At 38.3% G+C, this 26,610-nt stretch overlaps 1 protein-coding gene and 1 long non-coding RNA gene across 4 annotated transcripts; both read left to right on the top strand.

Moving 5' to 3' along the window:
- Window positions 1-9,817: 9,817 nt before the first annotated feature.
- il15l (interleukin 15, like) lies at window positions 9,818-18,171 on the top strand. 3 transcript variants are annotated; one of them, XM_082179513.1, is made up of 5 exons: window positions 9,818-10,739; window positions 11,156-11,438; window positions 11,551-11,607; window positions 12,521-12,655; window positions 17,845-18,171. In XM_082179513.1, the coding sequence occupies exons 2-5, from the start codon at window positions 11,286-11,288 to the stop codon at window positions 18,019-18,021; spliced, it is 522 nt and encodes a 173-aa protein (XP_082035639.1). In that variant the 5' UTR covers window positions 9,818-10,739; window positions 11,156-11,285; the 3' UTR covers window positions 18,022-18,171. The 3 variants fall into 3 exon arrangements, with proteins under 3 accessions (XP_082035639.1, XP_082035637.1, XP_082035638.1); XM_082179511.1 differs by having other exon boundaries at window positions 10,028-10,739; window positions 17,839-18,171; XM_082179512.1 differs by having other exon boundaries at window positions 10,028-11,438; window positions 17,839-18,171.
- LOC309506005 lies at window positions 12,664-17,257 on the top strand. Its single transcript, XR_014208613.1, has 2 exons — window positions 12,664-13,011; window positions 13,070-17,257. It is a non-coding gene; the product is annotated as an uncharacterized lncRNA (long non-coding RNA).
- Window positions 18,172-26,610: the final 8,439 nt, after the last annotated feature.

Consider the following 26,610-nt stretch of genomic DNA (forward strand, 5'->3'; position numbering starts at 1 on the left):
TACATTGTATTGTATTGTATTGTATCTTTTATGCCAAAATCCAATGCCAATCATTAGGATATTAAGTAAAGATCATGTTCCACGAAGATATTTTGTAAATTTCCAACTGTTAATATGTAAAACATTTTAGTGAGTGAATGCAGCACAATCGCGAACATAAATGTAGAACTTTAAAGGCGATTTTCTCAATGTTTAGATTTTTTTGCTCCCTCAGATTCCAGATTTTCAAATATCTCTGCCAAATATTGTCCAAACCATACATCAATGGAAAGCTTATTTATTCAGAAAAATTGACCCATGTGACTGGTTTTGTCGTCCAGGGTCAGACATAGCCTATGCATATCGGGTTTTAGATTTTCCAGAGACACCCTTACAAAAAACAACTACAGTATATTGAAGTACAACTGCAGTAAAACTGCAGTACAAAGCAGTATAGCTGCAGTATAATTAAGCACAGCCATAGATTTGCAGTATAATGACAGTACAACTGCAGTACATTGAAGTAGCCTACGACAGCAGTAAAACTACAGTACATGTACTACTGTACAGCAAGAAAAAGCCACTGTTATGCAACATTAACCCTTAAGCTATCTTAAATAATAATAATAATAATAATACTAATAAAAGTTGTCTTAATCTAAATGGCATGAGACTTGGTGACTTTGTGGACACTTGCTAACAATTCAATTTTTCAAATAAAATCAATAAATCAGCCACAACACAAAAATTAAGATATAGCCAATGCATAAAAGATGAAAATGGTTTGTGTACGTTTATATGGAGTTCAGCCTCATAGATAATTAGCACGCGCGTGACTAGATCTTCTTCGCGCGATCGTTGCCCTGACAACGAGTCTCGACTCGAGAGCAGCTGATCCTTGATGAGCGAACTGTCAGTCAGCGTCTTCGTTAGTTCAGGATTGACATAAAATACGTTTTGGTAGATTTTTTCACAGACAACACCGTTCATATATGTGAACTTTCACAAATAAAACACAAAAATATGTCAAAACTACACCCCGAGGCCATTCACAAGTGGAACAAAGAAGAGGAAGCATAACGTTATGTTTACTGGAAGAAAACTTCGTCAGACGAGCTGCAGCGTTGGCCTTGTCGAGTCATTCAGTTTTTAGTGGTGAGTAGGCTATAACGTCTAATGCCCTCATATCTTTGGTTATTTAATTTAGAGAGCTGTACAAATACTTGTATTTATCTTTTATTCAAACACAGTTGAGAAAATAGGGGGAAACGCTGCTTACGTAAGTTACTGATTTGTAGCGCACGCGCAGGTGCGCAATTAAGGCACGAGCACCTCTATGACGAGCACAGAGCCTTGCTATTGGGACTGATCAACACAGAACTCAAGTCTGATAGAAAGACAAAACAATGTTGTTTTTTAGAGGTGATACATTCACTGTCATGTTTTAGTAATACAATTACCAGAAGTAAACTGACCATTTATGGGATCCATTTTATTGCTTTGTAAAGAAAGATATTAATTTCAATAGGCGGATCTTTTGTGACGTCATTGTTTATGTTTGTCGCGTTGCATCATGGGAATCGTGTGGCAGGAAACACCGCTAGATACCTGTAATTTGATTGTTTTGCACGTTTGGAGGAGGATTTAGAGAAGAGGATGGTTCACTCTTGCTGTGTGGTCGAGTACGGCTCGTTGGGGGCCTGATAAAACGTTTTTTCGAATTCCCTCCGAAAAGGATCGCGAAAAACGAAAGAAATGGTTGCGTGCAATTAGGCGATTGAACCTGGACGCTCCGAAGAAAGCCTGGATTCCTGCAGCTAACGTTACTGATCGAGTTTGTGAGGCTCATTTTGTTCATGGTAGGCCTAAGTCTTAGTGACTATGTATTTATAGAAGATTGAATAAAAAAAATAATAAAACTGAGTCAAATCAACCGAGTCATATGTTTTCGCGTTCTGATTCAGGTGTCCCAAACCTCGATCCACAGCACCCAGACTATGTTCCTCACATCAAAATGGGCTATTCTGGATCGCAAAACTTAAAAGAAAAAGAAAAGGCTGTTCTAACCTCTGCTTTTAGCACGATCACTGCTTTCTGTTTGGCAGAAAAGATCGGCCCAACTTTTCGAAAAAACAAAATAATCATAGGCCTCCAGACTTTTGAAAGCCTTTAATCTTTCATTAGTGAAGGGTCCAGGGGTTTCTATTAAATAAGAATAAATGTCTCCCCAGCAGATTGGTGGCCAAGACACGGGCAAGTCGGACCAACGTTTTTTGTCATCCCAGATCTCATATGGGCTTTGAATAACTTCGATTTTGTCACCAATACAAATTTTGAGCTTCTCTCCAAACCTCCTCCGGTCTTCAGATGTTAAAGTGCTTATATATTGTGGATTTCGCCCGCTAACTCTCTTGAAAATGCTCGTCGCGTCTTTACTGCCCGCAATACTGTTTGTTTTGTTGCCACACAACCACTCGCGCATGCGTACAAAGATGTCAACAAAGATCCTCCTATATGGTGATAAAGTGAGACTGATTAATCATTAAAATCTCACTCCAACCAGTTAACGTTACAATCTTTTATGAATAGACAAATGTATTATGCTATCATTGAAGCTCAACAATTAAAATATAAGTATAAACTTATGAAAAAAAAAAACATTTATAACAATGGAATAAACAAAACTGCACTGAATGTGTCTTTGTTTGTTTGTTTTTAGGAGAGCGTCAGGCCCTAATTGACTTGAGAAATTTTTTTTTTGAAAATAGCTGTGACTTTGACAGTATACCTCTCTTTGCAACAGAGGAAGCGTTAGGAAAGGGTAGAAGAGAGAAAGTAAAAAGGTCCTCAACAGATATTGGCGAGACTTCATTTCTGGACCTGGTAAATGGATAAAATCTCATTCACATTCTACCTCAAATGTCAACCTGATTTTAGATAGTATTTAAATGAGATCAAGAAATCCAGTTACATGTAGGCCTAAAGTCCTGTATATTTCATACATGTACTAAATGCACTGTAGACAAGCATTTATGTTTAATAGTTTAATTTTTCTGGGATACTTTTTTATTGTGTGATTTCTATTTTCAGGAAAATGCACCGGTAACAAAAAAAACTAAAAAAAAGGCCAAAAACATCATTCAACAGAAGTAGTGCAGCAGATTAATGGCATATTTCAAGAGAATCGTTCAAATTGGTATACAAGCATGAAATTTGGCACAGATACTCTCTAAGTGTCACTTTTTGGGAAAAAGGCGTTGGCCACCCAAAATTCAACATGGCGGCCATTTTTTCTAGATGGCCGCTATTTCTGTCAAATGCTCATTATGTCAATCGTTCAAACAGTGATGTAGGCATAACATTTTGTGAAAATACTCTCTTCAGAATGTTTTTTTTGGAAAACGGTGCTTGTCCCTCAAATTCAAGATGGCAACCATTTTTTAAGATGGCCACCATTTCTCTTGAATCCTTATATCTTTTTTTTTCAAATGGTGATGCTATCATGAAATTTGGTACAAATATTCTTCAAGGAACATTATCATGGAAAAAGGTGTGTGCCACACAAAAATTCAAGATGGTGAGCATTTTCAAGATGGCCACCATTTCTGTCAGAGCTCAATTTAAATATGTTAAGGAAGGTTTTGTTTAATAGAGTGAACGTCATTACACAACCAGGGCACACTGGTGACTTCACTGCTGTGGACCACAGCATGGGGTTCAGTGTCAGCTGATCTAGTTTTACTTGCACTGTAGCTCTTGACTAGTAGTAATAGTATAACTAAGTTTAGTGTCCCAAATGCTGTCTAACAGCCCCTCATCAATTAGCTAGTAATAGATGTAGTTAGATAGCCGCACCTGAATTGACAGGTAGTGCCATCGCGGGAGAGCCGAGCCAAGGGTAAGCGGGGCAATACATGACTTGTTCATGTATGCTTACCTGGAAGGTGTACAGATCACACGGGACTTAAATGGCACTGGATAAATGATCGGGTTAGGTGTAGGTGACCCGAACCTAGTTGTATCCCATACCTGAATGTGTACTATGTCTATGATTGATATGGTAAAAGGATAACCCCTCGGCCTTAATCAGACAACAAACCCCCAAAATTGCAAATGAAAATCCCATGTCAGCCAAAAGGCCAACTGATTGGATGAAATGTTGTCTTTGTCAGACAGACACAAAGGAACCCCTCCAATCACCACCTACTCATCATGTTTCTCAACATGATGACTATAAAATGATTGCCACCAACATTCCACTCTTTCGCAAGATGAACAAAATACCAGTGACCCTGGACCTGGAACGACTGGATGAAGGTGGTGGTATAGAAGCTACTTTGAGAAGGAACCAAGCGAAGTATCACTATAATTGTCGACTTCGGTTCAACAACACAGTTACTTCGTGCCCAGAAGAAACAATCCGATGCTCAATGTATTGAGACAGATGAAGGCCAAACAAAGCGTCGCAGAACCATGATGCAGAAAAGTCTAGATGGTCAGGTTTGCTTTGTTTGTGATAAGATATCTCCTGAATCTGACCTACGTCAGGTTATGACAATGCACCTGAATGACAGACTACATGAATGTGCACAAACACTGAATGATGCTAAATTATTGTCTCAACTAAGTGGTGCTGATGCCATTGCACAGGAACTGAAATACCATAATTTGTGTCTCATTCATCTTTACAACAGAGAGAAACTCCACCTCAGAAGGCTTGAGAAAGAGTCACAGAGTGAAACGGTTCAACCAGCCATCTTTCCTATGGTTTCAACAATATAGGTGACCAGTTCAGAAAGAGCCAGTCTCAATTCAGATGGTCCTTCCGCCTTCCATCTCGCAGATATGTGCAACCTGTACCAGCAGCGTCTAGATCAACTGGGTGTACATTCCCCTACAGTTAACTCTACTAGACTAAAGGAAAAGCTGTTGGGTCACAATCAGGGCAGAGATGTGCTCCTGGCTTTCCAGAAAGATGTTGGCTTGGCTCTCTCTCAAGCGTCTGAAGACTCAGAGGCACTTATCATGGCCAAGGCTGCAAAAATCCTGAGAAGGCATATTCTGGATCATCAGTCCAGATTTGATGGAACATTCCATGAGGGATATATCTAAGAGGTCATCCCCCCATCTCTCCTGCAATTTGTTGGTATGATAGAACATGGAGCCGACATCAAATCGCAGCTGAGATTTGGAACTTCACAGACTGCCCATGCTATTGCGCAACTTCTTGCAGTACAACTGCTTCTCCCAGTACAAAGAGGGAGCAGCTGCCCACAGACATTCCAAAGAAAGAAAACTCCATTCCCAGTATACATTGGTATGTCTGTGTTGGCCAAAACCAGGAAGAGAAGCCTGGTTGGAATGCTGCATGAACATGGTATGAGTATCTCATATGACTGGGTGCTGGAGATATCAGCTCAACTGGGAGATGCCACAGTAAGCAAGTATGTTGAGGAGGGTGTGGTCTGTCCACCAATACTAGAGAAAGGGCTGTTCACCACTGCTGTCATGGACAACATTGACCACAATCCTTCTGCAACAACTGCTACACCAGTGTCTCTGTAAGGACAGCAGTGGTGAGGAGCGTCGGCAGCTTAGGTTTGGTCTAGAAAAAGTCAAGTCTGTTCCAGAACTTCCTGACTCTTTCACCAACATCCACCCTGCTTTTTTCAGGTCAAAGGAGAGGAGGCAGACATTATGACTATTTGACAGAAATGGTGGCCATCTTGAAAATGGTCGCCATCCTGAATTTTTGAGTGGCACATACCTTTTTCCAAAAGAGTGTTCCTTGAAGAGTATTTATGCCTAATTTTATGCTTGCATCACCATTTGAACAATTTAAATAATTAATATTCGACAGGAACGGTGGCCATCTTTAAAAATGGCGGCCGTCTTTAATTTTTGAGGGACAAGCATCTTTTTCCATTAACATGTCCTTTAGACTAGTATTTGTATCAAATTTTATGCTTGGATCACTGTTTGAATAATTGATATAATCATTGAATATCAATGGTGGCCATCTTGAATTTTTGAGTGGCCAACGCCTTTTTCAAAAAAAAAATAGTGGCCCTTAGAGAGTATCTGTGCCAAATTTCATGCTTGTATACCAAAGTGAATATTTTTTTTACTAATCTGCTGCACTAAAGATTATGGCTGCGGTGAAACAAAGCTGCACTCAAATAAAGGTGAGCAGGAAGCTACTTTATTTTAACTTTTATAAACTATAACTTTACAACTAGAACACATAATAACGGATATTGTACTTCAGGAACCAAGACCTGCTGTGGGAGTGCTGAAGGATTCAAGTGTACCAAGTCCTTTCACCAAGAGAGAAGGAAATGAATAGTGGAATAAAGTCGTTATTTTTGTTTGTTTTTGCGCACAAAAAGTATTCTCGTCGCTTGATATACTTAAGATTGCGCCACTGTAGTCACTTGGACTATATTAACGATCTCTTTAATAACTTTTCTGGGCCAGCAAGTTTGGGCCACCTAGCAGTCTATGGAGAAGTGATCAGCTCTCAGATTTCATCAAAAATATCTTAATTTGTGTTCCGAAGATGAACGAAGGTCTTATGCGGTTGGAACAACATATGGGTGAGTAATTACTGACAGAATTTTCATTTTTGGGTGAACTAACCCTTTAAGTCCCGTGTGATCTGTACACCTTCCAGGTAAGCATACATGAACAAGTCATGTATTGCCCCGCTTACCCTTGGCTCGGCTCTCCCGCGCTGGCACTACCTGTCAATTCAGGTGCAGCTATCTAACTACATCTATTACTAGCTAATTGATGAGGGGCTGTTAGACAGCATTTGGGACACTAAACTTAGCTATACTATTACTACTAGTCAAGAGCTACAGTGCAAGTAAAACTAGATCAGCTGACACTGAACCCCATGCTGTGGTCCACAGCAGTGAAGTCACCAGTGTGCCCTGGTTGTGTAATGACGTTCACTCTATTAAACAAAACCTTCCTTAACACATTTAAATTGAGCTCTGACAGAAATGGTGGCCATCTTGAAAATGCTCACCATCTTGAATTTTTGTGTGGCACACACCTTTTTCCATGATAATGTTCCTTGAAGAATATTTGTACCAAATTTCATAATAGCATCACCATTTGAAAAAAAAAGATGTAAGGATTCAAGAGAAATGGTGGCCATCTTAAAAAAATGGTTGCCATCTTGAATTTGAGGGACAAGCACCATTTTCCAAAAAAAACATTCTGAAGAGAGTATTTTCACAAAATGTTATGCCTACATCACTGTTTGAACGATTGACATAATGAGCATTTGACAGAAATAGTGGCCATCTAGAAAAAATGCCCGCCATGTTGAATTTTGGGTGGCCAACGCCTTTTTCCCAAAAAGTGACACTTAGAGAGTATCTGTGCCAAATTTCATGCTTGTATACCAATTTGAACGATTCTCTTGAAATATGCCATTAATCTGCTGCACTACTTCTGTTGAATGATGTTTTTGGCCTTTTTTTTTTGTTTTGTTACTGGTGCATTTTCCTGAAAATAGAAATCACACAATAAAAAAGTATCCCAGAAAAATTAAACTATTAAACATAAATGCTTGTCTACAGTGCATTTAGTACATGTATGAAATATACAGGACTTTAGGCCTACATGTAACTGGATTTCTTGATCTCATTTAAATACTATCTAAAATCAGGTTGACATTTGAGGTAGAATGTGAATGAGATTTTATCCATTTACCAGGTCCAGAAATGAAGTCTCGCCAATATCTGTTGAGGACCTTTTTACTTTCTCTCTTCTACCCTTTCCTAACGCTTCCTCTGTTGCAAAGAGAGGTATACTGTCAAAGTCACAGCTATTTTCAAAAAAAAAATTCTCAAGTCAATTAGGGCCTGACGCTCTCCTAAAAACAAACAAACAAAGACACATTCAGTGCAGTTTTGTTTATTCCATTGTTATAAATGTTTTGTTTTTTTCATAAGTTTATACTTATATTTTAATTGTTGAGCTTCAATGATAGCATAATACATTTGTCTATTCATAAAAGATTGTGACGTTAACTGGTTGGAGTGAGATTTTAATGATTAATCAGTCTCACTTTATCACCATATTGAAATTAATATCTTTACAATGCAATAAAATGGATCCCATAAATGGTCAGTTTACTTCTGGTAATTGTATTACTAAAACATGACAGTGAATGTATCACCTCTAAAAAACAACATTGTTTTGTCTTTCTATCAGACTTGAGTTCTGTGTTGATCAGTCCTCGCGAGGCTCTGTGCTCGTGCCTTAGGGTCAGAGGTCGTCCAATTTGGAACTTGTGAGTTTGTAAGAACAAACTTAGCAGTATCAGAAAACTAGCAGGGAAGCCTCTCCTTGTTTAGATAAGGGCCTGTAAGCAGAAGACCTTGAAAGCAGTATAAAGACTCCTCTGCCCTCCCTCTCGTGGTCGCACTTGTTTCACAGACTGTACTGGTGACTTCTGTGTGGCAACTGGGCCTTCTTGCAAGAATAAAATATACTTTTTAATGATAAATTTGAATTTCAGAGTGTCTCTTCCGCAGTTGATGATTGTTTAATGAATTTTTGCCACAACACAGCCATTCTGGAGGTGGGAAGCGAAAGAAACCTAAAATTCTCGGGACAGCAGCATGTGTCCAAAATTTAATCTTAACCGTTCTATTTTATCAGAAACGATCTGTACACAGGGCTTTAAGTGTAAAATACCGAACTTGTCCTTTAACTTATTTTAATTGAAATGTTCATAGCCATTAATGCTGACCAATATGCCATTACAAATTAATTGGGAACAGTATGAATACTTAACCCAAACATTTGGTGACACCACAATGCAAGATTCAGTTTAAGCATACTATATGCCTGTGTTGTAGACTGTAACTGAAACTTGAGAGTTTTTCTGAATCTTTTTTTCTGAATCTTTTTCAGACTATATCCAAAAGAAATTAAGTGTGTCTTCATTTGATGTAAAGGCAGTCATAACAAGCTTACCAAGCTTAACAATGAGGACAAGCTATTCAAAAAACGAAACCTTCCTGAATAATGGAAATAGACTATAAAGTGTTTATTTGCAAATGATTAATTTATTCGGTTATTTAAAGTTTAAATAAAAATAAAAAACATATGTATTGTTACATTGAAGTTTCACTGTTGTTTTGTACATAAATTCATATATGTGTGAAAATAAAACATAATTTTCTGGATAATCCGGTTGTATCTGTACAGCATTTTATTAGTACTTGTACTTTAGTTGTATTCTGTATTTTAGTACTACTGCAGTTGTACTGCAGTTGTATTTTAGTAATACTCCAGCTGTACTGCATCTGTATCGCAGTATTATTTTACTAGTACTTTAGATGTATTGGAGCAGTAATACTGCATTTGTACTCCAGTAAAACTTCAGACATCTTTTTTTTACAGTAATACTGCAATATTGCAGTTTTTTCGTGTAAAAAAAAATGAATTTTTCTACATGTAACAAAAACTGTAGTATTACTTCTAAAAAACTGCAGTAATTTTTTGTAAGGGCACGTAACGCGTGAATTGGGCTACAGGTTGCGCTGTTGTAAGAGTAGCCTATATGCTATCTGGAAAACAGTTTTGAAAACAAAAATGGTGCTAAATAGCACTAAAAGTGGTTCATTGGCTTGTAATCATAGGGGAACCACTTTAAGTGCCATATAGTATTTATTGTAATTGTATATTGTATATTTGAAATCTATATATCAAAACTGTATTATTTAAATGTAATACTGTGAAGCTGCTTTGATACAATCTGTATTGTGAAAAGCGCTATACAAATAAACTTGACTTGACTTGACTTGATATAGCACCTACCTTTGTCAAATGGTGCTATGTAGAACCATAAGAGGTGCCATATAGCACCTTAACCACCCCAAAGAACCGCTAAAGAACCGCTGAAGAACCAAACTGGGCTTAACAGGTTCTTTAAATGGTAGTGGTGCTATATAGCACCTTAACCACCGCAAAGAACCGCTGAAGAACCATTTTTTTTTTGTGTGTTCTCTTGCCAAACTGTAAAACGATTATTGCTGCACTAAAACATTATCGCTCCGCCTTGGCTAGCATATTAGTGCATGCACTACATCTTTACATCTAGGCTACGTTTATTTTATTTGTTCGTCTGTAAATGCAGCTGGGTTCCCGGATTTTTTCTTAGTAATTACGAGTTATTTTACGGATTTGCAACTGTAGTATGAAATAAATATAAACAGTGTTTCCTGTAGGCTACCGCTTTTCTGCAGTGGCGCTTAATTCAATGCGATGACATGACATAAAAGAGAGTGTAGATCTATATACCGAAAAACGACAAAAACACTTCATGTTTACTCCTGTTTATCTTAACATGACCCACGAATGCCAAATATATATCGCGTGATTACTGAATTCAGTTTGACGTCCTTTCAGTTTCGTATGCTCCATGTGTTGTATGACGGCATCACAGTCCAGCCCATTCACGAGGCGCTATATAAAGATACTCCACGTCCATTGCACTCACTATACTTCAGTCGAGATTATACTACGCCGTGGTAGTCATGAAGATGGATACAGTTATGCTACGTCATATCTGCCGAAAGTAGCCGGAGACACGGATCTCAACATTTTACTAATGTTTTGCTTTTCTTGGAGTTGTGGCAGATGAAAACACGCCTATTCTACATTATGATTACACGTGATTCTGCAATTCTGTCTATGGTCGTGTTAATCTTTTCCCTCAATAAATTTTTAATGAGGTAGGTCGATGGTAGGCTACAGGTTGTCTAATTCCAATAAGGTCGACAAAAATTAACTATGGTTTTATTATAGTGAAGTACTATTACTAGTGTAGTAACCATGTGTGTTTTTTGTTGTTGTTGTTTTTGGCAGATTGATTACCATTTGTATAACCACAGTTTTCGTAAGGGCTGCTGACAAACTGTAGTTTAAAAAATTGAAATCTGTAAAAAAAAAAATGTATCTCTGTATTAAGTCAGTGTCAATTTTATTTGTTAAATGCATAGTTTGTAATAGGCATATATATTATATAAAAGAATACATAGGAGAAAAGAATGAATAAGTGACAATTACAATTATTTTTTGCATCTTTTTAAGAAATAATCCTGTTAATTCTATTAATCTGTATTTGTTTTTCCCTCTATTGTTTCTTTAGATTAGATGCAGCATGTGTCTTCAGCCATGTGCTTCATTGTGTACCTAATAAGCCAAACCCAGTTGAAATGTAGGAAGCCACTCGAAGTGCCCCATCTCTTTCTAGGTCTAAGGGGAGCTGGATATTTGATATGAGGACAGATTTACTCCACTATTCCATGTGTTTCACATCATTATTTCTGTATCTGCTGATCATGTTGACAAGACAGATCAAGTGTGTATCAATATGCAGCATAGAGAGTGTGGAGATGGTGAAAAATATTGCAGAGGAGCTGAGCAAAGTGGTACATTAGCTAAATATTATTACATTTTTTACTTAAGGAATTATTGATAGAAATTCCTGTCTTGTCTGTTCTTCCTCTGCTTCTGTTAAAGGTGTGGTTTCTCTTATGACAGGAAAATGATTGCATGCTGACGCTGTACACACCAACCCTAGCTGTTGCAGATTACGAGGTATGTGGATTTTACACACTATCATTAGTTGTCAGTTTACTATTTGAATAATTATGCTGTTTTCTAGGTCTGAGGTTGTTGTGCAGTTGCCTTAAGGGGCATTTGAATCTTTGTCCTGTGATACAATTACTCATCAGATAACTGATAATTTACTTTAATTGCTTTGGAATTGGAGTGAAGATATAGTGTTTTTGATCAAATAAAATAAAAGTTTTAAAAATGCATAGGCTAAATGTATATTGAATAATATTTTAACTGATACAAGCAACAATGTTGAATTTCATAGATTTTTGTGAAGAACAGCTGGGACATTTTCGTCCTTTGTTTATTCTTTTGTTGACCTTTAGTTTACTCAAGATTTTCAGTAGAAAACAGTCTTGTAATCATTCGCTGATATATTTCATTAAAACTTTTAAGAGGTTGTGTAATTTTTGTAATAAATACATACAGGTCAGTGCATTTCACAGTAAGGAAGCATAGATGTCACTCTTATCACTTATAAGAGTTATGGCAAATTGGTTCTATTAATTCATGTTATCTTTGTGTGTCTGCAATGTTGCTACTAAAGCTGTTTTTTAATGCCTTATAAACCACAATGGACTAACTAAGTGCTGTTGAAGTGCTGTCAATTATGCATCTCATTTGTTTCAAATATTGGCCATTAGTTGCAAAACCCCCGTCCATTTGAGAGCTCATCCAATCAATAGCAAAGCCGTCTTTTAGGCAGCCTGGCATCTATCTAATAAATATTCTGATGCTTTTTCTAAACTAAATTATGCTCATGCTGCTCTCCTAGACCTTGCAAAAAAATGTTTTTTCCCATTCAAATCTGTTTCGTTTTTGTAGTCTGAACATGCAGTCTTTAAGCATCATCGCTGCTACAGGGTATTAATTGTTGTGTCTTCTCCTTTAGCAGAACTGCTCCAGGTCCACGCTTATGTGTTTTGCGCTGGAACTGAATGTTTTGTTTGTTGAAATCCAGAGTGTGGCCAAGTTGAACTCCTGGCCTCAGAAACTACCAAGGCTTCTCAATAATATAAAATATAAGGTGAGTTCAAAATCTGCAAGTAATTTAGGATAATCCAATAATCTGATCCTCTATTATTAGAGAAGAGGCTGTATGATTGTGTGGTTCATGTAATTGTTGGTGGCTTTGTAATCAATATATTAGTTCATTAAAGATAACCTTTAATATAAAAGATGGTATGGTATTTACAGTAATACTTGTAATGACCATACATGCTGTATACAGCCAGTTGCTGCATACATATAGCAGCAATTAGTGAAAGGGCAAAATTTCCCCACATATGCATACTGCTGCGTTCACACCGAAGGCGAATTGAGCGTCTGGAGCTAGTGATTTCCATGTTAAGTCAATGTAAAGACGTCTGGAGGTGCTGCGGCGTGATAGACACGTTTAGCACGGCGCTATGGGCGCAATTCCGCCTCATTCGCGCGAAAGAGGCGAATTGAGCGTCTGCCGCGATACGCGCGAGTGATTTTATTTGGTGCTTTTTGTGCATTCACGCGTTTGAAGCGAATTCGCATCTGACGCCCGAGTTGAAAAATCTGAACTTTGGCGTCTGTTCGCGCCGCGTTAACCAATCAGGAGCCTGCTTGCTGCTGTCACGTGGTGAAGTGACGTGATAAACGGGGGCATCCTCGAGGGGATCCTCGCTCCCATGCAGCCATGCAGGACAACAGGTCATTAAACTGGGACAAGTGCTCCTTGCTCCAGTGCTCCTGGAGCAAGTGGTGAAACTCGCCACGCCTCCGGAGGGTCTGGTGGACCCAAGTACGGCGACGATGATCCCTCTCCAGAGCAAATACAGAGGGTGACTCTCTCGATGAATGCTCGATCAACATCAGTCATCTTGCAAACAGACAACCGCCTAGCGGCCCTCCCACAAGAAGCGAATTTCGCCTCGATCGTGCGTCTATTTAGCTTCAAACACTCGCTTTATACGCGCGTCCAATTCGCTTTGGACGCGCGAGTGGATTCAAAATGTTCAAGCATCCAACTATATAGAACGATAGAAGCGAATTTGACGCTCACTTCGCGTTCGGTGTGAACGCAGCATAACAATGCGTGTCCACTACAGCGACAAAACTCCGCTTAGGCCGTGTGTCCACCAAAGCGTTTTTAGCCATCAAGAAACTTTGCTGCCGTACCATGAGTCCAGCAGGCGTAATGATATGACCCAGCGCCTGAAAATAGTCCCCAGCTCGGTAGGTTCCAACGTGACCGGGACTAAGTTTGTCTAACCTATTAGACCTATTTTCAGGCACTGCGTCATATCATTACGCCTGCTGCACTCATGGTATGGCAGCAAAGTTTCTTGATTATTACGCAGGAATGAAAGTATAGTTCCTAGCCATATCAGCCTAGAAAATCGCAACTTTACATTTTCCGTCGGTCTTAGTACACGATGTAACTACAGAAGAGTCAAGTTTTAAATAGGAAAAATATCGAAACTCTTTGGTCATTTTTTTGAGAGAGATGCTAATGGTCTTGTCCGATTCAATGATCTATGCTAAGCTATGCTAAAAGTGGTACTGCCAGACCTGGAGATCGGCTGAATGGATTCGAAAACGGTAAAACTCAACTGTTTAACTCTGGGGGAGTTGTAAAATGAGCCTATTTCCAAAAAAAAGTGGAGTATCCCTTTAAACTCTAAAGACAGACGTCACATCCCGAACCTCACAGCAATTGGCTGCCGACCGCGTTTTTCGCTTGATATTTGCATAAAGTCGAGAACTGCCCAACCTTTTGACACTCTCAACACTTTCTCCAGTCCGCTGTCAATCCCACAATGCACTGCGCGAGCGTGAAGCTCAACTTCCATAGGAATGAATTGAAAATGCTAGCTCCGTGCCAGTGGACACGCACCGTAAGATATAGACAGATATTTTCAAGTTACATTGAAGTAAATCCGCAGGCCTAACTAGGTCCGAAAGCTCTTGCCTGATCACAACCCTTCGTTTTCCAGTGACATTCCTCTGACCTTTTCTCTTTTATAATGTCTCTCAGCAATCTCTCTTTTTAGTCTTTTTTTCAAATCTCTCCCTTGCTTACTCTCTCCTCCCCCATAGTGAGTGTGTTTACACCCCCTACTGCCGATTGGCTACAAGCGTGTTGTTGTAATCAGTCGGATCTACTTTCAACAGCTTTTCTCAGAAATTGCTTACTGCACTTTTAAACAAATGAATTTAAAAGCAAATATGCATGCATTTATTCATCGCAAATGTTTCACCGCTTAATGCTTTAAGTCCTTAATTGTCTTTAAAAATAATGTGAAAAAATCTAAAATGTTTTCATGAGATTCACACATGACATTAAATTATGTTTTATTAACAAAGTTCGGGTGGAGCACATTCAAATGATCTATCCAATCATCTAGTCATCAGCAATTATCACGTCTTTCCTATCAGCATGAGAGGAAGCCTATATATACACACAATCGACTCACCTTCATTCCTCAACAATTTTCAGCATCCCTCATGGAGTCTTCGCTTGTTCCTACCACAGCCAGGAATACGGGGGATCACAATCAGCCAGCACGCAAAATACGCATAACATTCGTTCTATCTGGCTTATCTGTAAGTGTGAACTCGTGAAAAATAAAATAAAATAGATACCAAGAAATATCAAGCAAAACTATTCGTTCTACTATTCGTACTGGCCTGCACCCAGACATAATAATGTGTTTCGCATTACACGCAATAGTTCATGAGAGTTTGTACATTCTAGCCTGCTTGCACAGACAAGTGTTTGACATTATGCACTTCACCTACTTACTCACCTTCGTCTCTCAACTCTCTTAGTGCAGACCACACACGCACACGCACACACACACCCTACAAACCATGGACACACACAGGAGCAGTGGGCAGCCATTTTTGATGAGGCACCCGGGGAGCGATTGGGGGTTAGATGTCTTGCTCAATACTTTATGTAGTAAATATACTAATATAATTGTACTAGAAGTATACTTGTAAGAGAACCGTTTCTGCACCATTGGGACTAAATTGGCCTAATTTTCATATAAAAGTAACAGTACAAGTACTGTTACATTTGTAACAGTAGTAAATTTGAGTACATAACTAGTTTACAACTAAGTTTTTCTATTGTTGAACTTATAGGTATAATGATCATTTACTAGTCAAATACTTGTAGCACATTTTTTTAGGTTATGAAATTACACTCTGAAGTATACTCTAAGTAAACTACTAGTTTAGTAGTTTTATATTGCAAGTATACTTATACTTATAAGCATACATCTAGTTTACTATTTATATATTATTGTTGCACTTTTGAAGTCTGAATTTTAAATATACTTCTGAGAAGTAAATAAAGTATATTTCTGAGAAGAACATGAAAAGTAGACTGAAAGTATACTTTCTTATTTTTAGTTTAAAATAACTATACTAATAGCACACTTGAATAAACTTATTTTTTTCGTAAGGGTTACCAGTCTGACTCTCTAACCATTAGGCCACGACTGACCTAAATGTATTACTGATGTGATCGTTTTCTATTTGTTTTTACTGAGGGATGAGCTGAAATTATTACCTGTCCTGTGATAATCTACAGCATGCGACAAATACGACCCATACATCTAAGCTGTAAATAACTCATAATAGATACAAGGATAGTAAACCTGGTAAACAAACTTTGATGTTGATTCCAGAAAGCATAGCCAGCAAGTTTGGAGACTGTAAAAAATATATATAGATATTTTTCAAAGTTGTAAATTTACATTTACATTTATGCATTTGGCAGACGCTTTTATCCAAAATGACTTACGCTGCATTTCAAGGTATACATTTTACATTCTGATCAGTTCTTGCTTTCCCTGGGAAACAAACCCATGACCTTGGCGTTGCAAGCGTCAACGCTCTACTGTTTGAGCTACATAAAACAGAGTTTCTGTGTATATTAAAAAAAAAAAAAAAACTATTTCAAGATTTTGTGTTTAATTCAATACTTATTTCATTGTAATTATTATTTGTGAAATTTACCAGCAATTTCTGATTATAAACTTTTCAAAATAAATCCTACACCAATTTTTTCTGTGTAGTTTTAAAAGCCTGAATTTTGAAGCAGTTTTAAGTAGCTTTAAATGCTCAAAGTTTGAAGTTTTTTAGGCCATGCAGTATGTAGGGACGCAGATGGCTTTATTAGTCTGTTTCTGACGCGTGCTTTGTCTTGAGGAATAAAATATTCATTGTCCATACCTTCTCAATATTCGGATATGCCAAATCCATTTATTGTCCATTTGGCATTGCAAACAACAAATAAAACAAACAAAAATGATACTCAGCACTTTACTTTGACTTATTGCTAACAAACTGTTTTGGCATGAGCACAGTCTTGTACAAACATGACGCTCAAAAAGTTTGTTTGACCTTCCATATGCGCACCTGTAACTCATCATCAAGTTATTTAAATACTCAAATACTCATACGCCCTCTAGTGTCATAAAAATGTAATAAAAATACAATTAAATATAATGGCTCCAACACACCGGCCCCTAATTGTTAATGACGTAGGGCATAAACAATTCAAAATCATACATTTACATAAGGAGCCATCAAACAGTCCATTATACATCAATACATTTTAAATAATAATTACTCTTACCATTTATTTATTTATTTATTTTTATATATGAGTACACCATGCATTTGAACCTTCTTTTTTCACATTTCTAATAAAAGACACAGTTTTGTTACTGGTCTTACTATTGTGTTTGTTTTGGTTTGAACTCGTACAGATCTAACCAAACCCTTCTAGTACTCTTCCAAGAGCCCTTCCATATGCGCACCTGTAACTCATCATCACGTTATTTAAATATTCAAATACTCATACTAGTGTCACAAAAAAAAAAAAATATATATATATATATATATATATAATGGCTCCAACACAGTATTTTAGACAGATAGACTGCTATGTGGTTGTTTGCTAGGGTATTTTGGGTGTTTGCTATGAAAGGTGTTCTGGATGGTTTCTAGGGTGTTGCTATGCAGATGTTCTGGGTGGTTGCTTAATTGTAATTAAAAATTATATAAAACAACCTGGAAATGTTTTCATGAGATTCACACAAATGAATTTATGATTTTGTGAATTAGAATTATATTGTCTCTGGAAATGTTAAGTTATCTGCAAGACACTTCCTCTGCTGTGCCCTAACCTCATTACATAATACCCTATTTAAACCTATTAAGTTACAGGACAAGATGAAGTCATGCCCAGACTGTGAGCTCTACCAAGAACAAAGAGCAGAGACTTTTTTGGAAGAATTACAAAACTTTTTACAAATGATGAATGCTGGAAAACGTTGCGCTCCGAGGAAGGTTAAGAGACATTTAGAGAATTTGATGGGAAAAAACATGAAGAACATGATCTGAAGGAGCAGCTGTGTGGATCCCTGAAGCGGTTCTGGAGAAGTTTCTGAGAGGCGAAACAGACACCATATAAGCTACAAACCTACAGTACATACCCATCTGTATCCGAAGCCTGCAAAGATATATTTTCTTAAATAAATGACTTTTATGGAATATTTGCTTCAGTGTCTGCTTTGACAACAAACTGCCTCTAAATCCATGACAGCTTTTTTAGTTTTTTATTTACTCGACTATAAATGATTGCTTAGTAGCTAATTATGCAATTGGTTGGTTTGAGAATTACAGTAGTATTCTTCTGACCAAAATAATGACTGTTATCTTAACTATAATAAGTTGAATGCATCTTAATAGAAGATTTAATTGGGAAAATCATGAGTATGGGCCATAAAATGTCATAAGATGAGTTCATTGAACAAATGTTGACCTTTTGTTACACACAATGTTGTCAATGAATAGCCAGTTACACGTTATTGGCTAATGGCTTTGCATTATTGGCAAATAAAGTTATTGGGGCAGTTTCCCAGACAGAGATTAAGCCTAGTAAAAGGGCCTTTTAAACCAGATTAACAGAAATTGCTTTCTCTGTCATGGTTTTAAATAGTCCAAGACTTGGTATAGTCCAGAGTTTAATAAACTGATTTACTGGAAGACGACTAGAGCTACTCCAGGACTAAATTGGTTTGAATCCTGCTCCGAGTGGGTAGAGTAGGAAACTGCGTTTACTCACAATATTTTTATAAACACACAAAAAAAGGGAACGCAAAAGCATTGATTAATTATTTTTCCTTCACCATGTCCCTTTGGGGTTTCGTAGATTCTACAGCTGATGTGCGCAGTTTTTATTTGCTATTTGCTTTAAAAGAGTTTGATCTTGTTCAGTAAAAAAAAAATTACTGCAGTTTTTTTCTGCTGTCATTGTTTTCCTTGGATTTGCTTCTCAGTTCCATGCCATTTAAAAAAAAAATGTCTGGTCCATTCCAGGCTGTCATTCTAATTCTAATTAGCAGAGTTGGTTTTGAATTAATCTGGTTTATTTGAGTTCAGGACTCCATAGTCCTGAGGGTTGTTCCATAAAACAAGATTAGAATACAAACCAGGCTTATTTTGGTTAGTCAGACTTATTGTCGGTGGATTCCGTTTCATAAAGCAAACTTAAAATAGTTCAAACTCAGTTACTCTGGAAATTTATGCTGGGAAACTAACCTGGTCCGGGGCAGGCTACTGTCAGGCTATAGGCCTGAGTTAATGCTTAACCAGAATACTGTTAACACTGACGCACTTGGAAAGTGATTTTTATGTGGAAAGCTAAGCAGAGAGTTCTGCCTATGGTTTTACAAAATGTATTTACTCTTGTATCAGAGGAAGATGGCCATAGAAGGCAATATCATTTTAAATCTTTTCGCACGTACTACACAAAAACGTCTTTTTACGGAGTTAAACTGTGGAACACCTTGGACTATGAACTGAAGTGCTGCAAAAGTGTTTGTAAATTTAAGAATTTGTATAAGGAAAAAATACAGGAATGTTACAAGAAAAATGATGACTAACGCTTAAAATGATGATAATTAAGTGTAAAGATACTGAAAATGTTTGGTATTTGGGGTGAGGATTGGGGTTGATCCATTTATAAAGCAGCTGTTTTTTATTTATTTTTTTGATGCGCACAAATAAGCGACAGGTACCATAAGATTTTCTTGTTCCTGTTCCTTTTTTTTTTCGTTCATGCACGTACACTATGAATGAATGAATGAACATTTATGTGTGACTTGTGCAATAAATAAATAAATAAATAAATATTACATCGGACTCTCTGGCATGCTGCCATCTATCAGTCCAAAAATGAAAGCAAATGCACTTTAATAATAAATGTAATAGATTCGAACATACAAAAAGTGTAACAAAAGAAGTAAAGTTACATTTGTTTAGTTGGTGAGATTTTTGTAAGGAATCAATTAAATGTCTATAATCTGGGAGCTCAACCCATATGTGTCGGACGCATAATCATGGCGTGTCCTTTCATTGATGAGGTGGTGGATGAGGGAGCGATAATCATACGCAGGGCATTTCAAAGAGAACGTAGCCTACCTTCAGGGACAGGGCAGACCCGTTGGCTTTTTCTGACAGGGCAATCGCTGGTAGTTAAATAACTAGGCTATATAGAAAATGGAAATATTTATTGTCTGTTAATGTTAGACATTGCAATTGAAAGACAAACACTTAACTTCTGTATATCTTTCCCAAATGTTATCGGTGCTCTGGACTGCACCCACGTGCGCATAAAGCGTAGCCTACGTCCATCTGGTCCGCATGAAGCAGACTTCGTTAATAGGAAATCATTACACAGCATCAATGTACAGGTGTCCCACTTAGATGACATTGTAGGCTACTACTGTAGAAACGATTGTTCTGTACAATAAACTGGGCACCAGTGTTCTGTTCATTACAAATGCATAGCCTAACAATCCTCATTTTATAGTGCAGTGCCCCTGCAAAATCAGTTTCTGTGTGTGTTTTTAGTAATTGTTGGTTTGGTGTGTTTGAGTGCTCATTGTTACAGTTACACAGCAAAAGTTCAGTGACATTTTTATTTGTGCATGGTAGGGGAGAGCCGGGACGATTGAAACGCGGGACGGATGAAACACTGAGATTTCCTTGAAAACCACTCACGTCATGTACGTCAAATTTCGTCAGCACGTACAGCACGCAATGCCTAACATACCCGCGAAAACATTTCTTCTTTACGTCGTGTCGTTTTGGAGTTAAAGCCGCAAAGCTGTTTTTGAGTGCGGTGAGTGAATTCTTTCGTGCGGTACTTTGTTTTGACTGACAAGTTGGATTTATTGTTTCATGTGCCATTGTAATGATAATACGGCAGGTGTATTAGTACTGCAACACACCCTTAAGTGTGCAATATCAGAGTTTTTTAGTTTAAGAGCAAAAGAGGTTTAAATGACAGGAGGCGCTGTCGGGACGGTTGAAACAGTGTTTCAACCGTCCCGCCCGCGCATCCTGCCCGTTAAACCTGGTCATAGCATATACTGTTCATAGATTCATATACTGTTTCTAGACTTGTGTTTCTTTTAATGCAAATTAATTTTCAATTACGCAACACATGCTATCTCTGTAATAATCATCAATTGTCCAATCTTAAATATTCAATGAATTTCATTTATCGTCGTCTGGTTGACCTCGTTTTCTTCATAATAACAGGCTATTCAACTAGCAAACACTCAATATGACTCAAGGAAGAAATGTAAGAAAATTAATTGTAAACGGAATTGTCTGTCTTCGTCAAAATAGCCCATTAGAAAGATTACAAAATGTGCATAGGCTTATCGCCTATTGTTTATTGGGCGACAGAACAAAAATGGTTAATATGAACCTTTAAATGAAAATAAATGACAAAATATGTTTGTAAAAATATGTACATAAGTTACTTGTCAGGTATTGTTCACAAAAATAAGCATTAGATGAATAGTTGCCATTTAAACTGTTACGTTTCATCCGTCCCACCCCTGTGTTTCAACCGTCCCGCACAGGCGGGACGATTGAAACAAAGCACAACTCCCGTTCAAAGTCATATTTTACTTAAATCATTCTATATTTGTACCGAATAACACATGATACTAAGAGAACACATATGTGAGTTGTTAATCACAAAAAATTTAAAAATCTATCTGTAACCTTATCTTAGAAAACGACATTTATCTGAAAAGTGTTTCAACTGTCCCGGCTCTCCCCTAGAAAGCAAAACTGATACTGACATATCCCGTTGCCTCAACAGAGCAAAGGCCATTGGACTGCTTCCATCCAGCCTACCCCATGTTTGACCTGCTGCCCTCAGGCAGGCGCTACAGGTCGATCAGGACTAGAACAAACAGACTCAGCTTCTTTCCACAAGCCATCACCACTGAACACACACGGTCACTGACTGTTTTCCCCCCACATGTACACACACAGATACTTTCACAATATAGGCCTACGGTATATGTGCAATAACATTACATATATTTTTTATTTACAATTGTTTTATTTTATCCTTGTGTGCTCTTACTATTTATAATTTTGTCTGACAAATTTTAGATTATGTGTGTACTAGCCATAGGTACTAGCCTAGGTGAAATTGCTGCTAAAAATTCGTTGTTCATTTAATGTACGCAATGACAAAAAAAACTTCTGATTCTGATAATGATATGGAAAATTGAACTACATGGTTGCAAAACAATTTATAATGGTGATATTAGGTGACATCTGGTAGCAGGAGTTTATATTAGATTAGATTTCCTTAAGTTTAAACTTTGTTGTCATTGTGCAGATTACAATTATAGAGACAATGAAAGGAAAGGCGCAGCAGTCTAGAGAGCACCCGACCCACGTAGGCTACAGTTAGAGGAGTGCACGATCGCAACGGGGAAAGCATGAAGCTTCCTTGACAACAACAGTTCATATATCAATATCGTAACGAATAGAAATAATCTTAAATAATGTATAGCTATCCGCAACTTTCCGTCTCTTATGTAGGCTAGTTAGGCTACTTTTTAAACACAAAAATCGCATTCAGCATGACACGCGAGCGGTTGCCGTGGTAATGAACAACCCTGTTAAAGCGAATGTATAATCCTGTATCAATCTGAGGCAAAATGACTAAATATGCAGCGCGAGTTATATATTTCTATCTATCTCCAAACAATTGGCCACTGAACCAGCTGATAAAATCTTCCTTTGATTCAATGCGTGATTACAACTTGTCACTCAAATTAACCGATCGCATTTTACTGATGCAAAAGACGTGCACACGCACTGAGAAGGAGAGGGAGTCTGTGTTCACCATGTAAAATAATGACGCAGTTACAATGTGTGTATAATTTACACTACTTAGTCAACACTAACAGTAGCTGCTGTTCGGTTTTCATACTGCTGTTCTCCTAGTCACTTGTGAACTTGATGAACCTCTCTTGATGAAAGCTCCAGGTGACGGGTTGCCAGATATCACAAAAAGAGCTAAACAAACCCTTCCACTTCACTTCACACTTCACTTCACACTTCACACATCCACCATCACCTCCTGCAACCCCTCTCCTCCCCCCTTCTGCCATCCAACCTGAGCTTAAGGTCTGTGTGGAGGACGTGAGCCGAGTCTTCAAAAAACAGAAGACTAGGAAAGCTTCAGGCCCAGACGGCATCTCATCTGCTTGTCTAAAAGCCTGCGCTGACCAGTCTTCACGCAGATCTTCAACAGATCATTGGAGCAGTGTGAAGTTCCCTGCTGCTTCAAACGCTCCACTATCATTCCGGTTCCCAAAAAAACTAAAATCACTGGACTTAATGACTACAGACCTGTCACTCTCACGTCTGTGGTCATGAAGTCGTTTGAAAGACTGGTGTTGGCCTATCTGAAGGACATCACTGGACCCCTGCTGGATCCCTTTCAGTTTGCTTACAGAGCAAACAGGTCTGTGGATGATGCAGTCAACATTGGACTGCACTATATCCTGCAACATCTTGACAGACCTGGGACTTATGCACGGATCTTATTTGTGGACTTCAGTTCGGCCTTCAATACCATCATCCCTGATCTTCTCACAGCCAAACTGACTCAGCTCTCCATGCCATCCTCAATCTGTCAGTGGATCTCCAGCTTCCTGACGGACCGGCAGCAGCGAGTGAGACTGGGGAAGCTCACATCCAGGACCCTCACCATCAGCACTGGCGCCCCCCAAGGGTGTGTTCTCTCCCCACTGCTCTTCTCCCTGTACACTAATGACTGCACTTCTAAAGACCCCTCTGTCAAGCTCCTGAAATTTGCAGACGACACCACCGTCATCGGTCTCATCCAAAATGGTGACGAGTCTGCTTACAGACTGGGGGTTGAACAGCTGGCTGTCTGGTGCAGCTATAACAACCTCGAGCTGAACACGCTCAAAACAGTGGAGATGATTGTGGACTTCAGGAGAAAATCCCCAGCACTCCCCCCTCTCACCATCATGAACAGCACTGTGGAAGCAGTGGAGTCATTCAGGTTCCTGGGCTCTACCATCTCTCAGGACCTGAAGTGGGCAAATCACATTGACTCCATTGTGAAAAAGGCCCAGCAGAGACTGTACTTCCTTCGCCAGCTGAAGAAGTTCAATCTGCCACAGGAGCTGCTGATCCAGTTCTACTCAGCTGTCATTGAGTCTGTTTTAAGCACTTCCATCACTGTCTGGTTTGGTTCAGCTACCAAATCGGACATCAGGAGACTACAACGGACAGTCCGGACTGCAGAGAGGATTATTGGTGCCCCCCTGCCAACCCTCCAGGACCTGTACTCTTCCAGAGTGAGGAAGAGAGCAGGTAAAATCATCAGACTCCACTCACCCTGGACACCCCCTGTTTGAACTGTTACCGTCAGGACGGCGACACAGATCACTGGCCACAAGAACATCCAGGCACAGGAACAGTTTCTTTCCACAGGCCATTTCCCTTCTGAACACTTAACATGCCCCCCAAGGCATATGCCTGTAAGTGCAATACTCCCACTGTCTAGTGCAATATTCTCTAACTCAGGTGATATTTATATTTATATTATTCATACTACTCAAAATACTGTAAATATGTTCATAATCTGTAAATGTTTATTTGGACTAAACCCAACTGTGACCCTACTTTTTTACTTTTATACTATTTTTATTTATTTTTAATATATTTTATTCTTAGAATTTGTATTACTATGTTTCTTGTTGTATTTGTATTTGTATTTGTATATGTGCACTGGAAGCTTCAGTACCAAGAAAAATTCCTTGTGGGTGCAAGCACACTTGGCAATAAAGCTCACTCTGATTCTGATTCTGATTCTGATTCTGATTCTGAAATAATTTAGCCTAGCCTACCAAATAAAAGAAAAAGAAAATTCAAACAAAGTTAACTTTTCATTTCTAAAGTATTTGGGTTTATTTATTATACAAAGCCCTTTTTGTCGATTTTTCGAGAATAACTATAACTATATCGTGAAATATATCGTTACCGTGAAATAAAATTAGTCATACCGTGAAACAGAATTTTGGTCATACCGCCCATGCACCCCTAATGTGAACAGTATGGTAGTGCAGTATAAACAGTATATGACATATAGTGCAGTGTAGACAGCAGTGTTGGGGTAGTTACTCAAAAAAAGTAATTAGTTACTAGTTACTTCTGTAAATTGTAATGAGATTACTTTACTAGTTACTGCATTTGAAAAGTAACTTCACTACTTATTACTTTACTTTCCCATTTCTTAATTTACCCTGTAGATATGGACAAACATCATAGTCCTATCATCACTTAGCCTGTCCGCATAGTGTTTATAAATGTAGCCTAAACAAAATGGCATGTAAAACCATATGAAAGAACAATATCCATGTCTGCACAAAGAAATATGCCTCACTGTAAAATCCACAAACAACTGGATAAAGGACAAATGTCCGCGGTGGTAGACACATAATCAGGGCTGGACTGGGACAAAAAAAAATCGGCCCTGGCATTTTGGCCATAATAATAATAGCACACTAATAGACATATATTGTAAAACAAATGCACTGAAAAATAAAGGAAACTTTCACAATTAGTTTTGTACTAATTTCTATACTTGAAAGAGATATAAGCACATGATCTTTTATTTTGACGGAAACTGCATCGAGCTTTTATTTTGGCGGAAAACATGGTTTACAAACGCGTCTCATTAAATTTATAGTAAATTACAGTAATCGTCAAATATGCAGATGTGGAAACAATGCGTTACTGGGTAATGGGTTCCTACACTCATGACAAAGCCTATAAGTGTTTTGAAAGTAACTGTTAGTTCTGCTTACCGCAGGCTCTACACTTTCTCATCTCTGTCCTGATCCTCCTTACTATCCTCATCATCAGCCACTGGAGCTGATGAAGGTCCTGCTGCTGCAGAAAACATTTTGACACATTTTACAGCGTCTGCTTGAAGGGCCTGTGTCTATTTTTCACGCTATTTCTCTGCACATTCCTTGCGACAAAAAACAGAAAAAGAAAAAAAGTATGAGATGTCGGCCCAAAAGGCACGTCAGCCCACTGGGAATCTCCCGGTAGTCCCGATGGCCAGTACTTGCTGCCTGGGCATAAAGTGCATTTCACGCGAATATTTTTGTCCTTTCGAGCAATAAACTGAAAGTAATGTGAATATCGCCACTGGCCGAAACCCCCCTGTCTCCGTCTCCATTTCCCGCTCCCCTTCGCACCAGCAGCTACGTCACTCAAATCGATCTCTATGACAACGGTGCAAGCACACACACACACACACACACACACACACACACACACACACACACACACACACAGGCATGCACGCACCACTTAAACAGATCAGAGCTTTACACGCAGGCAAGCACGGCTTGAGTAACGCAGGAAAGCGCGTTCCTATAGTTTAGTAAAGTATGTAGTTACCGATATTTTTTAGTGTAATGCGTTACTTAATTTCGTTACCCAAAAAAGTAATATCGTTACTGTAATCCGTTACTTTGTAACTCGTTACCCCCAACACTGGTAGACAGTATACAGTTAATGAAGTGGTATGGTGTATTCTAGACTATTTGAACCTGGTTT

This window comes from Leuciscus leuciscus (genome assembly GCF_965113295.1).
Source record: "Leuciscus leuciscus genome assembly, chromosome: 9".
Classification (NCBI taxonomy): domain Eukaryota; kingdom Metazoa; phylum Chordata; class Actinopteri; order Cypriniformes; family Leuciscidae; genus Leuciscus; species Leuciscus leuciscus.

What these genes read in the sequence shown, in the direction of transcription:
- il15l (XM_082179512.1), top strand. Translation starts at nt 11,286, where the DNA reads ATGAGGACAGATTTACTCCACTATTCCATGTGTTTCACATCATTATTT. An exon ending in CAGAGGAGCTGAGCAAAGTG is followed by an intron (nt 11,439 to 11,550) that starts GTACATTAGCTA and finishes CTCTTATGACAG; the next exon opens with GAAAATGATTGCATGCTGAC. An exon ending in TCAATAATATAAAATATAAG is followed by an intron (nt 12,656 to 17,838) that starts GTGAGTTCAAAA and finishes AAACCTATTAAG; the next exon opens with TTACAGGACAAGATGAAGTC.